At 34.8% G+C, this 18,548-nt stretch overlaps 2 protein-coding genes across 3 annotated transcripts in view; one reads left to right on the top strand and one right to left on the bottom strand.

Moving 5' to 3' along the window:
* The window catches only part of LOC111051129 (junctophilin-1), a 98,559-nt gene that overhangs the window by 19,752 nt on the left and 60,259 nt on the right, over window positions 1-18,548 (top strand). For both annotated transcript variants that reach the window (XM_022337558.2, XM_039424010.1), the window contains one exon: window positions 16,079-16,290. In XM_022337558.2, the coding sequence (XP_022193250.2) occupies window positions 16,079-16,290 (212 nt within the window). The remainder of the gene's footprint in view (window positions 1-16,078; window positions 16,291-18,548) is intronic.
* Window positions 1-18,548, bottom strand: part of LOC111046895 (cytochrome b5) — a 105,096-nt gene that overhangs the window by 82,721 nt on the left and 3,827 nt on the right. The gene's annotated exons all lie outside the window — the stretch shown is intronic.

The raw sequence follows: 18,548 nt of genomic DNA, 5'->3' as shown, positions 1-18,548 counted from the left end.
TTTGATTGAATATACATTGAAATTGATTTAGTTTGATAGAATTTTCATACTGAATTAGCCTGTCCAAGCTGCAGCTAGGCTTGAAGGAGATTTTGTAATGGCTCCCATTCATATTATGATATCTCTTTTGGGGCTGAATCCTATCTGTATATTTGATATTCGATCAACATCTTTTTTACAATATTCTATTATATTAAGCTTCAAATACTTTGTATTTCTTTCTATCTGGTTCTATTCTCAATTATTGATATGCATGTCGAATTTACATTCTGTTTAAATAAAACAAATTTAAAATTTGTATAAATTATTATTGATTTTAGAAATATTTCATCTGATTAACTCTTATATTGTAACTGTCTCTCACTCATATATATATATATGAATTTCAACTTCTCTTTGACTCACCACACTCTTTCTTGATGTTTGCTATCTTCATCAGTGAGCTAGCTTATATCTCCCCTAATACATTTCATTTTTTTCAGTCTCTTTGATTAGCTTGAAATCTTTTTTAGATATTTACCTCACTCCAAAATCATTTTTCTCATATTTACATTTTATAAGAGTTGTCATTCAAATTTTGGAATTTTCATTTTCTTTTTTAATTGATCATTAATAAATTATTTTTAATCTTTTAAGAATATTTTTTTTTATAAATCATTTCAAATAATGAATATTTTTTGCTTTCTTAAACCTCATTTCATTGCAGTATGGAATATTTTTTATGATCTTATCTCGCTAAATTATTGTATTCCAATCTTCAATAAAATTTTCTAAATGATTTCCTTATTTCGTATTTTTTATAACAATTTTCTCGATTTGCCGAGAGCGTCAAACTAGCCTAGTTATCTTAGCTTCAGTCTGCTATTCTGGATTTGAGACTAATAATGAATGCATGCCAATCAAAATTGAAGGGATGTTGAATCGGTCATGGGATCGATTACAGTTTGTCATGTTTTCTCTCATCATTAATCCCGCACAAGTCATGAACTGATGTGGGCATCAGTCAATCAACTAATGTTTTCTTGAATTTACGATTCTCTCCATCACCTCACTCAAGATTGGCAGGATTCAGTGGAAATTGAGAACAAATAAATCAAGAGATTTTTAATGAAATTGAAGTATTCTAATGTTCAACTTCGCAATAAAGATCTCATCCAGATTTTAATCAGACAACCAAACCTCATTCACGAATACATTGTAGAACTCACAAGCAAACAAAAGTGCTTAATTATTCACTTTAAAGAGATACAAATGCATAAATTATACAAAAACTGTATACCTTCCTCCATTTACAATAATTATTCGATTCATCTCAACTTAACACACCCATGTATTTTTATCAATGTTTTGTTCCTCTTCAAAAGACTCATTTTTCAACTAATATTGATGTAAGAATCCATTCCAAAATAATGTAATCTATTCTATATGTGAGAATGACTGTAAGCAACAGCAACTCCCCCACAAAGCGTTACTCCCAATCCACTTTCGAATAACTTAATCATGTCGAGTGGTTATTCGAAGTGGGTGTCAGACGCTAGTATGACTGACAAGTCTTGGAATACACCATGACTGTATTCCATTTACGGCTGGCTCCTAAATAATTCCATATTCTAGACTCCCATATCCACACAATCATTGTAAGTATTGAAACAAACTTGATCCTGAACACGATTCCGAAAAAACCGTACCGGCAACAGGAAATACACATGACGCGTGTAATTTACGGTAAACTGATGAGTAATAACGTGGAAAAGACAGTGGGTGGGGGAAGCTATTGGCAAGAATGCGCGGTGAACAGACCGGGAGTGCATTGTACAGCGGCTGCTAGCTGGGCTTCATAGTAGGCCCTATAGTTGGATGGCAAGAGCCGAGCGAGCTAAATATACCACCCAGCTGATATTATGTGAGTGTGTGACTTGCGAGCTGCTATGGTCACATTCACTTCATATTGTCAGCATTGATTGAATGGGAAGCAGCGATGTTATCTATAAGGAATGCTGACAGTTAGAAGAGAATCTGAGTATAGCTTCTGACCGCCGCAGCCAGTGAGATTCACCTGAATCTGGCATGATTGGTTGAATTGTAAGCATCTATGTTTTCCATTACAAGTGCTGACAGCTTTAATTGAATCTCGCTCTACTCTAATACTTACTCTTGAGCAAGAATCTTGTGTAAAAAGGCCGATCAGGTGAAAGAATCGGTTGAACAGCCACCCTTTTCTTGTTACTGGTTGACCTGTTTTTTTATCGCTAGCCTCCACTCTTGGAACGAGGTAACAAACTGCATCTACCTCTCAATGGGAAATGATTTTTTCTTAGGTTGATTTCATAGTAGCTGTTAGTAAATCCTCTAACAGGACCCTGAAAATTCATTTTTCTGTTAATAATACGGTACTTTTTATAGAAATGCCATAGAAATCTTCATCTATAATGGTTTCCAACCATGACCATCACCATAGAGGTGATAATCAATTATGTTTGCCTAGCTTGATGTGTTCCACACATAATTCTGATCTTAGTATTCTTCGCTCTTTAATTTTACAGTTTTTAATTTGAGCCTTTCATTGCCTTCTGATTACGTTAATCACAGTCAAGTAGAGTATTATTATATCAGTTAAACACTCACGTATAATCAGAGAAAACGTATACTTACTTAAAAAGTAGGTACTACTTATAACACAGAATAGTATAAAATTATTGTGAATTTAGACTCCATTGACGCAAGTGAGGCTTGTCACAAATTAAGACGCAACGTTACGTCACATGACTTAGTATAATGTGAACATTATAATATGATCATTCTATATATTAACTAATCTAGCAGACTCACGTCACGTCATGTCACGTCGAGTCGCGTCTCAATTTGAGACAAGCCTATGGAATTTAGTAGACTATAATCACGCTGACTATAAAAATGATGAAGAATCCTGTGTAAAGCAAAAAAAAGAGTAAATCTCTGTAAGATTTTTCTATGTTCCCGTTAGCTTTGTAGTCTTTACAGAAAATGTTGTTTTTTTTTTGCAACTGCCCTACAATTCATCAAAAGTAGCAATGACCCAGAAACACCCAATATTAATATTATATTGTTGAGAAAACTTAATTGGATATGAAAAAGTGAACTGGAAAAATGAAAAGTGATATGATATCGGTAATAAAATATATTTTCAATATTCTTCACATGTAAAGAGATTAATATTTCTTATAGAGATTTATGTAGTAGTGAACGTGATATGTGTTAGTAATCCATGTTGAATACGACTTGAACAAAGTTATTAAATTACGATACGTGCTCCGGTTATTGTTATTACATCATTGTCAATCTCTGGGGAATCGAATCTAAAGTGAATAACAGGATAGTGATAGGAAGCGATATGATTGATAGATGAACTATCAAAGTGAACGTCTGCCATTGGCTGGACAAGCCACTCCCCCGACTGGCAGTGTTATCCCCCAAGTCAGTGAGATCCAGGAGTTGAACAAAACCATGAAACTTTCAATGTCATTGATGAATTATCTTCAATAATCGTCAATGTTTTCAGAAATGCTACACTTCTCCTTCAACAGAAATCCTTGGAGAATAAAGTTGAAATCGGAGAATTTCCCTAAGATAAAATTCTTATTATTGTAAAATATTCTTAGCTAAGCACGCCAAGCTATTTACTTTTAATTAACTCAGCAACAAATAACAGTAAGGTTTCATAATGACCCTATTAGCTTAACTGGTTCAACAATTCTTATTTTTCATAAATTGATTGCTAGGTAACCGACGCCTGCTTTGCTGAGATCGGTAACAATAAAAATCACACCTACCTCTACAAAGCTCATCTCGTTCGTATTACTCGTACTTTGAAGCTTAATCTCAAGAAAGGTCATTCTTTTTTTCCATGGATTAAGATGATATTCATGACTGCTTTGCTTTTTCGTGGAATGAGCAGGAGAGCAACGTTTAAAGTTATAAAAGAGTGAGCTACAAGCGTCCCTTTTGTTGTCAACTTTCTTAAGTCGGCGTCTCTCTCTTATTTTGTGAACGTGAAGAGAACACTTATCCAGTCTTTCATCAGTGCTGCAACTAATTGCATCGCAACTTTCTTCCTCTGTGCATCAAATTAGCAGTAATAATCCATTTCGTGACTCGGAGGGTTCAAAATATTATGATCTTTAAATTCATAAATTAAAAGTAATGGAGCTCTACAGGCACTTATAGATGAACAAGATATTACGATATTGATGAAAAGTTTTCACAGCCTTGAAAATATGTTGAGCTCAAGTTCAGATGAATCATTATTGCTTGGCTAAGATAGTTCTTAACAGCTGTGTTCCATTTATGGAATTCAGTATGTATTTCAAAGGAGAGAAATCCATCCGATAATTTCAAAGTCCCAACATTAAGTGGCACTCTAGAACATCCACGAATCTGTCGAGTTGGAACCAATATTATTTTATCCAGAATTCCTTGTAAGGAGGTGATTTATCACTGTATCGCGAAATGAGTATAAGAACTTTTGAATACTACGTTCTTGATTCCGACTTCAAATCTCTCATGTGGCTTTTCCATGAAAATCTTACATTTTACCTCAGGTGATTAATTCCATCTAGTAACCCGGTGAGGTTAAGAAGTTTTAAAGTTAAGCATACAGAATATGAAAATTTTAAATATCAACATCATATCCACAAACATCCTTTCCTTCAGTCTTTATCAAGCACATCGGAACAATAAATATTGGAAAACCAGTAGATGTTTGCTGTTTATAACGTGCTAGTAGTTTTAAATTCTCAGCACGATACCTCCTAACCTATATTACCATAGAAATGATTATAAACTGAATTTCAATTTATATAATGGAGTGAGTGATATCAAAATAGTGATATATAGTTTATGAATCTCCTCAATGAATGTCAATATCAGCATAGCTAAATTAAATATTCTATTTGCTATAAATACAATGAAGTCTGAAGAAATCAAAATCCAAATTATTATTAATTCTGGGTATTTTTTAAGACATTCTTGTTGAATGATAAAATAAAATCGATCTGTGCAAGAGTGTAGAATTAATCATGATGGAGGGTATATAGTTATTCATTTATCCGGCTTTTACATAATTTTTGAAACATGTAAAACGTAAGTCTTCTAGTCTTACATTCCACATTATTCCCGAATAATTAATTGATAAGAAACTGAGGGAGCCAAAGTATTAGAACTATAAAGTGAGACTTAAAGCAGCCTGTCACACGCTATCAACAAACCACGCTCTCGGAACTGTGCTCAAGCACTTTCATAAGATTCACTTCCAATTGCCAGCATTGGTTGAGCGCAAAACATTGATGTTGTTCACAAGGAATACTGACGGTTAAAACAGAATCTCACTGTAACTGTGTACAAGTGCTTCACCATAAACTGTCAGCATGAGTTGAATGGGTAGTATACTATGTTATTTACAAGGAATTCTGACTGTTTGAAATGGATCATATGCTTGTTATCAGCCCAGAAAGTTTTCGTGGTGAGAGACGCGGTGTCTTTGACCTCAGCCCTCAGCGCGAGGAGGCAATGTGACTTATCTACATCGGCGCCCATTAACGGGCAAAATGTGTGCCACGAGGCTCACAGCGAATGTGTGGCGGGTTGTGTGAACGGCCGTTGGAAGGGGCAGCCGGCAACAGTACAAGGGCTAATCCGCCGCGGCAATGTTTGCAAGAGGCAAGGCCGTATCGATCACGTCTCTGCCGCCCCCCTGTCTTCAACTCTCCCCTTCCATCCCTCTGTCCACACTCAAGTCGAGCAGTCGCACATTTCACCCCCCTACTTAGGGGACCACCATCCCCCTTTCATTGACACGCCAGCAACTCCAGACACAAACAAAACCAGCATGCACTTGCGACCTAACCTGTTATTGTTGTCAACTCTTCAAGCATTCTTATCTTCCCTCATTGCCACCATTATCCTAAAACACCATGACTCGTAACTGGACTAACAATGACCGATCAGAATTTAATAGCATCTTGCAGCAGCGATAAAAAGTTATTGTGCTTGGAAGAGTGGAGGTTATGGCTACGTTCCATATCTTTGAACTATCTTAGTATGAATGTAGATGATATTATGGTCATGTGCCATAACTTGGAACTTTCTTGTATGCCTGTCTTCCAAGTGACTGAAAACCACGTCATTGAAGCTTTGAAAATCATATTTACATAAAGACACTCTAACTTCAAGCAATCCATCATCATCGAACTTAATTCGTAATATGAACTCGATGGGCTTTCCGGCATCATGAAATGTTCAAATTATTTCCCCTTATGTTGAAAGATCTTGTTGCTTGATGAGACTGTATTCAAACTTTTCACTCATCAATTTAACTGTGTGTTTATTATTCTTGTTGTGAGAATTTTCATCCCCCATTTCCAGTATGAAAAGGACAGATTACAACTCGCACATCAAGTTAGAAGAGAATAAGTCTAGTGTGACGAGAATACGTTTTCTAGTTTCATAGTTGTCATCACGTCTGTAGAACTGATAATAATAGATTTTTCGTTTTGTTGCAAGGACTCTTCTGACTATTCTATACGTGCTTGAGTCAATTAAGATATTTGGCAAAATCACGATTGTGATAAAAAGTTGTAGTTCCACTTATATAAACAATAAGGCCTCCAATTTTACATCTCGACAAAAGTTTTATGAACACGAAAATGTTTTAGGAGAGCAATGTCGACGTGTCACAGAAGGCAACTGTCCCAATTTCAAAAGATGACTCACAACACATCTTCTCAAAGCTTATCTCTATTCAACAATTTGTGTTTTAAGTAGGCTACCTTTGTTTCAATCTTCATTTCACGGTCTAATACAAAATATCAGATAGATCAAATCCTGACATACGGGCAGAATGTTTGAGTTTTTCAAAATTCATAGTCAGTTTGTCATTTTTGATTGCAGCAACAGTTGTCTTGAGCATTGGCTCGCTGCCACACTACCTTCACTAAATGGAATCTCCCATGTACTATGAACTTGTGTAATTGCTTGTACTTCTGTATCAACAGAAATCGAGTTCTCAGAGTGTGAAAGCGTGAAAATGAGTAGTAACTTCCACAAATGATTGTTTTTCACAGAAAATGTATTCAAATTCGTTGAAATGGTATGAATTCTCGTTGCTATTCTAATTCTATATCAATAATTCAAGCTAAATCATTTACATAAACTTCCAGTACAAATATTGTCACGTTATTTTTTATAGTTAAATAACGCTTAGCCTCCTGCTTGGCATCAATCGGTAGAGCATGAGAAATATTTCAATAATTATAAAATCTGATCGTGGTATTACTAGGATACAGTCTCATAAAAATCTTTATAGGCCCAGATATGAGCTTCCACAATAATACTGATAATTTATAAAAAAAATATATATATATAAAACTTATATCCTATAGTAATGAGGAATAAAATGAATCGTACACCATAAAAAATTTGATACATATATTAACAAATATCTCAAAAAATAAGTCAAAACAAAAATATATAGAGCGACAGGAATATATAATATAACAAGAAACGAAATCAATAAAATATCACAGGTTAATACTATTTTTTAGGTTCTATAGCACGAAATGTTACCATGTGCTTTCATTTCATGATCATATGCATCTATTTGCATGTAGCTTCGATATCAACTTGCTGATACTTGTCAACTTGGACGATTCTATTTCGTATATTAATTTCTTAAATCAGCATGATAAATTGACAAACTAATAATCCAAATATATATTAAATTCTATGGTTCCCAATAGATTTCTTCATAATAAATATTTTTTATCTCAGGGTGCGAGATTCGGCACCTGACGGAATAGATAGATCAATTCATCTAGTGAATCAGAGCTACATTATATTATCGCAAATTATATTGCAGAAATTAATGATCATATGAATATTGTATTAACAGCCTAGAACTTAGTATTCTTTGATTGATGGATCTTTTGATATATGGATTGATTCGTTACTATCTAATAAAATACCTTTTATACTATCTTTACTTGCGCAAGTATTTTTACCAAATTCTTAATTTATAAAAAACCCTTTCGACGAGCTAGCTTTGATTCTTATTTCATTTCGAAGCACTGAGGGCGCCCTATCACTATTTCGAATATTTTTCACTCACGTGCTGGAATTTTCTATGAGCTGCTGATGTCGATCCAAACTCCTGGTGGTCCTGGATTATTTGTAGCCGGAGTCGTCTCTTCCAAGGGGTTAAAAAATTATTTAAAATGACTTCTGCTTTACATTAGCATCACAAAGTCTTATGAAAAAATTTAGAAATTCGATTTAACTTTAAGCTATCAAAGGTATAGTAAGATATTACGCTCTATAATTTTTGGTGACATCTCATGGTGGTCGTTGGCAGGCAAGTGTCAAAGTTCTCTTTTCTAATTCACAATTTTCATTTCCGATTTCCAAATTTACATGAAATTTAAATATTCTGTTCCTCCGCCATTCATGGCTCAAATAGACCGTACCAAACTATTAAATTATTACTTATGTTACATCTTTAATAATTTAGTTGCCTTCGGGCCGTATCCAAAACATAAACTGCACAATAACAATTCACAAATTCTTATCATTTGTAGAAATATATACAAATATATTTGAATCGGCTCACTATTGCCGCCTATCAATTGCTACCATATGATTGGTGCATGCAAATTATTATAGTATTCATGCGCCTAGTAACCTCCTACTTCCTTAATACATTTAATTATTTTTGTTTGGGTTTTTTAATATGCTTTTTACATGCAAAGTAATTTTATAAAGGTTATAGATTGATTCTTATATTACAACAATTAGCCACGTGTAACCTTTGGTTCCTCAAGTTGAATACTGTTTCGCTACAATAAGTTTCTGCCAAGGTGTTTGGTCAGATTCTACGTTATGCGACTCGGTCGATCATTAGGTCGCCGATCAGTAGATGTTTTACGCCTAACCTCAAATTTTCAATATTTTATATAATATTATACAGGTAGCAAAAATTATTTTCATTCCTATTCGGCTGTTGTACAATTTGGCCATGATGCCTGATATTATCTAATCTTTAACGTTATCATCTTTGGCGATATTAGCCTATTATTTCACTTAGACCTATAAATTTCTTCAAATAGGAATTTTCATTTATCCATCCAATTTTCAATACGTTACAATATTAATAGCAGAAATCAATCTACCGATCATTCATAGATAAATCATCAAAACAATAAAGAGCTCACAACAAATGAAAGAAGAAATTAAAATTATGATTATTATAATTATAATCATCTTCATGAGAGAAAAAATTTCATATTATAGTGAGGAATTGTATTATTCGAAGTATCTTTTTTCCAAGTTGGTAGCCAATGTAAGCTGAAGATGGAAGCAACATAGAAACACTTAACCAGTAGGAGTGCCTTTCTGAGATGAGATAATAGCGCGCTCAAGATCTGTTGAAGTGACCTATAGAGTGATTGAAAAGTCATGCTTCTCAAATGAAAACAGTTTTAAGAGATTAAATGTGTGGCTTCACGATAATATCATATTATTAAGACTGCAAATTAGTCTGTGAAGTGATTGTGCTCTCCCAATTCATAAAATATGTTAGTTTTAATTCAATTAACTATCACAGAATATTAGAAATCAGTTTAATCGATAGTTAAAATCTACGTTCTATGTTATTAGAATAGATTTTTGTAATAGATGTTCATAATAAACAAAAATATATCATTAGTGATGATTAACGAGTGCCTCTAAAGTTCAAATTCTTCAAGATCTCCGGCCTCTCCATCATTGTCAAAGAATGCGGGAATCTTGAAAATGAACCAAAATATCTACCCGGTTTACATTTCCAACAACTGGGAATAGTTTTTTTTTTAAATATATCAACAGCCTAGACGCTGTAAGAATTCATAATAGTTTCAAACGAAAATAATAATTTGAACAATCAATGTGCAAAATTAAAGTGTAGGCTCTAATTATTGCAGGGGCAACCTGTGAACAAGGCCTTTGCTTGTCTTGGCAAGCAAGACAGGGAGCTCGGCATATGTCTCTCTCCTACCCCCTTCTCGCCGAATCATCATCACCACCTCCTCTCCGTCTCTTCCTCTTCCTCCTCCTCCTTCCTGGCAATGAGGCACCTCGCGCTTTGCCCTCGGTTCGATGTGTTGTCCACCGCGAACGACAAACTCGACAGAGCTCAGTTGAGCCGAGCAGAGCAAACTGATGACTCACCCAACTTGTCTTCTGCCACGACCATCACCTCAACTGCAATGCAACAGCCGCATATTAATGAAGATTAATTTGTTGAGCATTGTGAAGGGGTGGAACTAAGTGACAAAAATGGTTCTGAACCGCACGCTCAGCTATTCAGCTATTCTTGTTGATGAGCTATGTTCGAAATATTATTGTTAACTACACTGCAAATAGTAAATGTTGGGTTGTACCACTCTAATATATATGTGAGAAGGAGGAAACTTTTTATTAGATCGAGAATAATATTTTCAATTGCAGCAACTATAGACATGTTGAGAAGATTTCGGTAGTGATCAGAAAGAGAAGATTGGCGTTCTATGCTCATTTGTTTAGAATGGATCCCAGGAGACAAACAAATAAAATACTCAAGAAAATAAGTGGAAATTCCAAATTGAACTGGTTTATAGAGTCTTCGAAGTATATGCACAAATTATAAAAATATATATTAGAGTCAGTTCTACTAATCAGAGCAGGACTATGGAATCAGCTTTAAGTTAATGTTTTCCCAGACTAACCCAGAATTGAAACTCGATTGTTAGAAAGACGAATCACTCAGAGTGCGAGGATGAAAGAGTATTGGTGGCGAAAGCGGGAGAACAACGTGATAGATGATAATAATAATGGCGTTGATTATAATGGTAAATTTACTGTCCTTAGTTGGCCTATACATAATCAGAAAATGTATATATGTGAGAATAAATAGTACGGTGGTTTACCTGTTTCTTTCTAATATGCCAATAGGATTTTAAATGACTCTTGGAAATACCAACCTTACGGAGCAGATCGATTACAGTTATGGCTACTCCAGTAAATATTTTCAATGAATATGATGTATGTCACTAGTAGAGACCCAATTTATCTCGCATTGTTGAAACTGTGGACAAAATCTTACATCATGAAAATTATTACCAAACACTCACTTACACATCATTGGCACCGGGGTGCTCTTTCTCTTGTTTATTCATGTGAATTGATTGATCCATTTATCACATGCCAGGCCTTGAAAACCTTGAAATATTCAATGGTATTTGAATCTTGTGGAAAAACACGTGGATCGTGGAGGAAAAACAAGCAAAGATCGGAAAGTTTTCCAGTTATGTTTGAAATCCACATGAAATGCTCCAGAAAAATCTTGCCCATGAATGACTTCAACCTGGAATAATGGAGTTGTCGCTCGTCGTCATGATTTTAACCAGTGCTGGTATGATGAATTTGTATTTGCAATTATTTTAACCTTTCATGCATAATATTGAGGCAAGAGGATGATAAACCAGCCAAGTTCCGTGAAACGTCACCTTCTCATATTCTTATAACGTAATCGCCTCCTTTAAACTTTGAGTGAGTGAGTTGAATACCTGTTAATGTTTCAAGTTCCACGATGTGAAAGACTGTCACAGAAAGACTGAAGCTTTTACTAAGCCTTTATGAGCTCTTGAAAATCTTGAATAACATTCTACATGATGATTCATTACAATTCAGTTCCATAGACATTTCAGTTTCATCTTGAACCCTTAAAATGTGGAATAGTATTAGTATTAACAAGAGACTGAGAGACGAGCCTAATTTTAAACCTTATAACCCTGTACAGATTCAATACTAAATAATGCTAAACATCTCAACATAAATTTCCAACTCCAATCATCCATTTCATCCCAACCAATTTTATTGGCATATTTGAGTAGAGTGCAGAATAAAAACATCCATTAAAAAACGTGGTTCAACAGTTTTGGCTTTTACCTTGTGAAAGGTTGATTTCTTTATGGTGATGCTAGTTACGAACATTATAGGTATCAGCACTCTGCATTGAACAAGAACAAGTAAGAACACTATTTTCAGTAGGTTGATCCACCTTTATTTACTACTGGTAGGGAAAAACAGTCTCTCTCGCTCCTTGACTACTCATCTCTCATCATCGTCCGTCTCATCACACAACCGAAATCACCAAGAAATCAGCCTACAAAAAAACCCTTCCGAAACTTAGAAAATCTTCAGGTTAAGGGAATGAATTTAACACAAAAATTGTCATAGTTTTGGTTTAACAGTCAAACATTATAATATTAATCTATGGATTTCCTATAGATTTCTTTATGTTTAGACAATCTAATCAAATTCATGCTCATGTGAAAAAATTTGAGGTAATTTTTAATCTGATGTATGTTGTAAGGATATGATCGCTGAAATCTGTTCCTGGATTCAATAGGAATAGAAAACCGTGATCTCAAAGATACAGTTAACAATTTTACTTTGACGGCAGGCACTTTTTTTCGTGAAGTAAGTTCTCCTGAATCACCGTGTTTGAAAATAGCCAAGATGTGGCTGATGGAAAGATGTGAGCTGGATTTCAAAACTGAACCTATCGACCTAAGATTTTCGTCTAAAAATCGATAAATACGAAACACTATAGTTCAATGAAATATCAATAGATAATGAAGTGAAGTGTCTCAGCTGTAGTGGATGATGTCTTTATGATGTAGAGTTCGTTGTTTACTGTAGTATCAATAAGGGCAATCTTCTATTGAACAAGACGAATCTTCTAGTGAATTTAGTACTACAGTGGGACAAAATCGAAGTGGTATAACAAGGAAGAGTACCGACATTACTCCTTGGAGAATTGAAATTACGATGCAGTAATTACGAACAGTAGGCCTACCCTCGGGCTGTTTTCGTTTAGTAAAAAATTACTTATCTGATCTCCTGCAAAGTTCTCTGGCTGATAAAAAGTGAAAAATTCTTTCATTTTACTCCATGGATAAATCAATGCTACTTGAACTGTCAATTTGGTGAACTGCATCAGTTCATCATTTCTTGCACTGCATTAGTGAAGCCACAAGTCAGTCCGGAAAATGTGCACTTAGCAGCGGCCTAGTCCCGGTGACTAAATATAGAACTCACACCCTTAACCGGAAATAGCCTCCTTCAATTAGAATGCATTCTATTTTGTTTGTTCGGAGAGGGAGACACTGGGAACAGCATTTTCTCGCATCAGCATTTCATGGGCCAGTGACACGATTTGCCGAGAAATCTATGTTTCCTACTTACCAGCCCTGACTATGACCTTGACTGAAAATAGAATGGCACCTATGTGGAGTGAAGTGAAGTGAAGTGAAGAGAATCAGCTAATCTGAATTTCGTGTCGGCTCTTGCCAGCCAACAGTCGAATTCAATTTGAACTGTCAGCGTTGGTTGAATGAGGAGAATTGAAGTTATTGTACATTGTGCTTAAATGTTGAAGTGAATCTCTTTATATAATTATGTTGATCAACTGTGACTGTTCGTTGATTGAAACGTAGAAGCAACGCAACTGGCATCACTCTACATCACTTCATAAGCAACGCAACTGGCATCACTCTACATCACTTCATAAGCAACGCAACTGGCATCACTCTACATCACTTCATAAGCAACGCAACTGGCATCACTCTACATCACTTCATACTGTCAGCATTCCTTATAAATAACATTAATGCTTCTCATGCAAGTGGAACACTATAGAAGGCCGGTGAAGGCCGGTGCTGATGGTGAACAGGCAATTCATGAAATTTCAACTGAGAACTTGGAAGTAATCTCGCTAGTGAACTAGATTGAACGAGAATTAAATAGGAGTTGAGTGAACCTGAACCTGAACTTACTGTGTGTTTCCAGTTCAGAAATCGTATTGGAGGAAAGATTAGTTGTTGAGAATATCATTTTTTCGGCTACACTTCGACTGGCTCATTTCATACATCTGAGATTGCTCCCATAGACTTGAACTAACACCTTTTTATTCCTCAAAGGTACAGTACTATTTTGTGATTTTCCTGATAGCCATTACCATAGACTTCTTCTTCTTGTCTCCCTTGGCAATGTTCCTCTTGTCGGCCTCCTCCGCTGCTTAACCTCTTTTCTTGGGTGGCATACTGCTGCTGCTGCTGAACGAGATCTGCTCAGTAAGGCTGCTAGTCCACCAGTGTGTGGACTTGAACTCACTTTGTATTACTAAATTTTTTGTTGTATTGAAGAATAAATGTATGTTCCCCCACCTTATCATGTAACGAAAAACATCCTCAACTAATTAACTGAGGGTGTAATAGTGAAGGTGATAATTGTATGTTGGCTATTCATATTGAATGAAAAGATTTCCAAAAGAGTTTTTTTTTAATATTGAAATTACAGGATATTGATTTGGACTGTTACATTATTCTCAATCTCTGATGAATAAAGACTTAAATACAGAGCAGCATAGTACTCGTATATATGATATTAATGTGCAAGCGATTTGATTCGAAATGAATGAAAATCTGCGATTGGCTCAGACAAGCCACTCCCGCAATAAACGGATCATTCCAACGTCAAAGCAACAGGTGATGATGACTTGTCTTGGCCAATATCAGACGTTCATTCATCTCCAATGACGTCGCTTTTTCTTTATTTCACATGATATAAATCTGCTTTGTAATACAGTAGTATATATGTATTCTACTTTGTAGTTTCAATTTACTATTCAATTGATTATGTTCAACTGTCTATTCACTGGATAATTGATCATTAGTAATGTAACTTCACTTGATAATGTTATACCCACTGGGACCGATATCTCGGAAAAAATTTAAATTTTCCAAGCTTTAATTAATTTGTTCTTGTGATAAGTCCTGGAAAACTCATGAGTTCATACGGAAGATAGAGTTAATTCAGGTTATTAACAAAATTTTCGACTGTAATATAATTTTATACAAGTATAATACTATAATACATTTTTCATAGTCTTCCACATTACACCTGCATGGAATGTAACTTGATTTTTTTACTTTTTAGAAACTCCACATTCACTGCATGATTACACCTTTCAGGCGTCGTGTTGAACTTGTATTAAAGAAGTATACTTTCTAAAAAATAGGATTGATCCACTTGATTAATATTTCATAACTTTCTCTCAGATTGATAAGAGATTTTTTTAATATCTCTATCAACCTTTGCTGAAAGATTTGGAATTAGTTTTCCGATGTACTAGTAATTGTGGTCCTACATTTGACCATTAACTGTACCTAATAGAATGTATAAATTCTATATCATTAATTCATGGTTAACAGTGAATTATATGTTATAGTAATCTTTGTAACGTACAACTATGAAATAATAATCACGATGATTGATGATAGAGGAATAAGACAATCAAGGTCACGTGTGAAATTTCCACGGTGTAGGTGAAGAGAATATTTGAAATAAAGCTGGATCACTGCATATCAGTATCAGTGTCTGAGTCCGATTCAGTGGAGAATGTTTTATCTTATCCATGAGTTTCAATTAAACTTCTGAGCGCAGTAAGAATAGAACCGGGAACGGACTCTGATCGAAAATGTGCGGACTCTCCAAATGTGCTCCAGAATATTCTATTCTAGATTTATTATTTCAAATATTTATAATTTAATTTCAGATACAACTTGTGTTCCACAGTAGATATTAACACAGATCTACTGTGTTTACTTAATCTATGATATTAATTGTACTTTTTCGAAGAAAGTAAGTGGTTTTTAATATTTGAACTCAAATAATATTCAGAGAGTATAGAATTCAAGACATTCTATTTAATATTATGCACTTACTGGTGGTATCTGTAATAGAATCATTAATAAGTGCTTCATCATGGAGAACAACATTGAAATATGAAATACATCATAGTGAGTTTCACCATAAACTGTCAGCAGTGCTCAATGAATAACATACAACGCTTCCCATTCAAACAATGCTGACAGTGCGAAATGAATCTCACTATATATGCAGTATGATATTGTAGTATATTTTCTTTGATGTGAATGTAGTATATATATATGTGTTGGTGTGTTTGTAGCGGGAGCGCATTCGAAGGCCAATGGCAGAACGGCAAGCGACACGGGCTGGGCGTGGAGTCGCGAGGACGCTGGCTGTACCGCGGCGAGTGGACTCAGGGCTTCAAGGGGCGCTACGGCGTCCGCCAGTCATCCACCTCCAACGCCAAGTACGAGGGCACCTGGGCCAACGGTCTGCAAGACGGCTATGGCTCCGAAACGTATGCTGATGGTGGTGAGTGAAACTAGCTACTCAAATTGATTAACTTTTTAACATTGATAATATTGATCTTATAATTTGTAATTTAAAGGTGATCAGAGGGGGGACACAGATTGTGTTCATGAAATTCTAGGGAGGATGGCTCAAAATAAAATCAAATCTTGGGGGGTGAGTACTACTGATGGCATTTTTAATTCAGGGAGGGGTGCGTCCATAAATAATTTAATTATTTTGTAATTATTATCATTATCTCATTCAATAAGGACTAGTTTCTCCCGTTGAGTTTCGTACCAGGCTAATATTTCTGTGCAGTAGCATATAATTGAATTTAAATTTCAATTATATTCGCAAATAATACAATGTATCAACAAGAAAAAGTCTCTGAAAACTGAAAAAATACAATAATAGAATAGAATAAAAGCTTGTAAGTTGTTGAACAATTCTTATTCATTCAACTATTTCTTCGGTAGCCAATATTTTCTTCATGCAGAAATTTTCAGAGTTTCTAATAATCAACTATTCTATTTTCTAAAGCATCACTATAGACCGTGCATACCTTCGTTTGCAGCAAGGATATTCATGATCAATGAATATTCTTACGAGAATAGTAGCACTCTGTTCTTTATTCTTTACTGAATCTATCAAAATGACATACGCTCTCTTTTTCGTTTTTTCTCATACACAATCAGCTCACAGACAACCTGACATATGAGAAATCAGCACTGTGCTCCATAAGAGCAATGCTGCAATTAAGCTTTGCAGAGACTGGTAAGCAGCTGGGTCTATTTTCCAAAGACACAACCGGTCTCGTCTAATTTGGTCATTATCATTGTTGTTCAATTGCTGAAAGAGATGAATTTGCCACTTTTCTATTGTTCTTTAAAGGATGTTCTCCATATGAACACTAAGCTTCTGCTTGATTGATGAGAGAAATAAGAGAAAATGTATTATATGGATGGTGATGATGACAATGATGAAGATAAGTACCTGATGAATTGACCTACTACAGTTGAAGGTAGATTCTGAACCACCAAATAGATAAAAATAGATCTGATTATGGGAATGTATTCCCACTTTCTTCAAACCTCACTCACTGACAGCGAAAAACGTTATCGAAATTATAAAAAAAAACTCAACAGGGAAACTTACTGGATTTCACGATAGTGTTGAACATACAAAATCAATTGTGCACATAAAATTCCTTGACTAGAAAATTTCAGTCTCTCATTGGGCTACTGCATTCTGTTATATTGAAATACCGATCAATACAAGCTTATTCCATTAATCCATTGATGATAAATAAATAAAGTGTTATCATAGCCCAATATCTCTTTCATCTCCCTTACTCAAAAGACTCCAATACGCTTTCAGCAGAATAAATCAATAACACGCTCCAAATCCAGTGCTAATCCTTTGTGCCAAACACAATGACACAAAATCACCACAATCTATAATTACAGCGGAGATTGCAGACAAATGATAGTACTGGCAACGTATCAAATATATTCGTGTATTGAGTGGCAACATTCAATATTATCAGAGATCACTTCAATTGGCAACATCTCATATCTATTTCGGCTTCAAATACCAATATGAAAAAGCATTGCTCAGCGGGCAAAGCTCCTGTAAATTTTTCGCATATTAATTATTTTTCTTCCCCCTCCTTATAGAAAGAAAATATGAATAAGTTGCTTTTAATTGTTGCAAATATTGGAAGCAACAAATTCTCAAGAAGGGGAAAAGTATGTTAATTTTGTTTCGTAAGCCACTACCAGATAATACAAAATATCATAATAAATAATTTATAACCAAATATTGACTATTAAAACGGATCAATGTACTCAATAAGATCAGATACAGTTTGTTGAATGAAAAAGTTATTATTTTATTATTATTGTTCAGGGGCAATGCGTTTTATGATTCATATGACAAGCTGTCAACTTCAAACCAATTAAATTGTTATTGACTGCAAAAATGTTTGTTATTGTCATAGACTGCAATCTCAATACCCTCCTCAATATCAAGATTCCTTGTATAAATGATAAATTATTGATGAATTGAATTCTATTCTTTTCATCTATAAAATTTCTCATAATGATTAGTATGGAGTGTTTTCACAATATACTATTTTCTGTGTAAAGAGGTTGAAGTTTTGTTGGAGGAACATAACTTTTCATGTACAAAATATGACTAACTTGATATCCATAACAAAAAATATCCATAACAATTAATTATGGAGATTCACCTCGTGTCTCTTCCTTTACTGAATTGAA

The sequence above is a fragment of the Nilaparvata lugens genome, chromosome 3 (genome assembly GCF_014356525.2).
Source record: "Nilaparvata lugens isolate BPH chromosome 3, ASM1435652v1, whole genome shotgun sequence".
Classification (NCBI taxonomy): Eukaryota; Metazoa; Arthropoda; class Insecta; order Hemiptera; family Delphacidae; genus Nilaparvata; species Nilaparvata lugens.
Note: the sequence above shows the minus strand (reverse complement) of the source record. Positions and strands in the feature narration are given on the sequence as shown.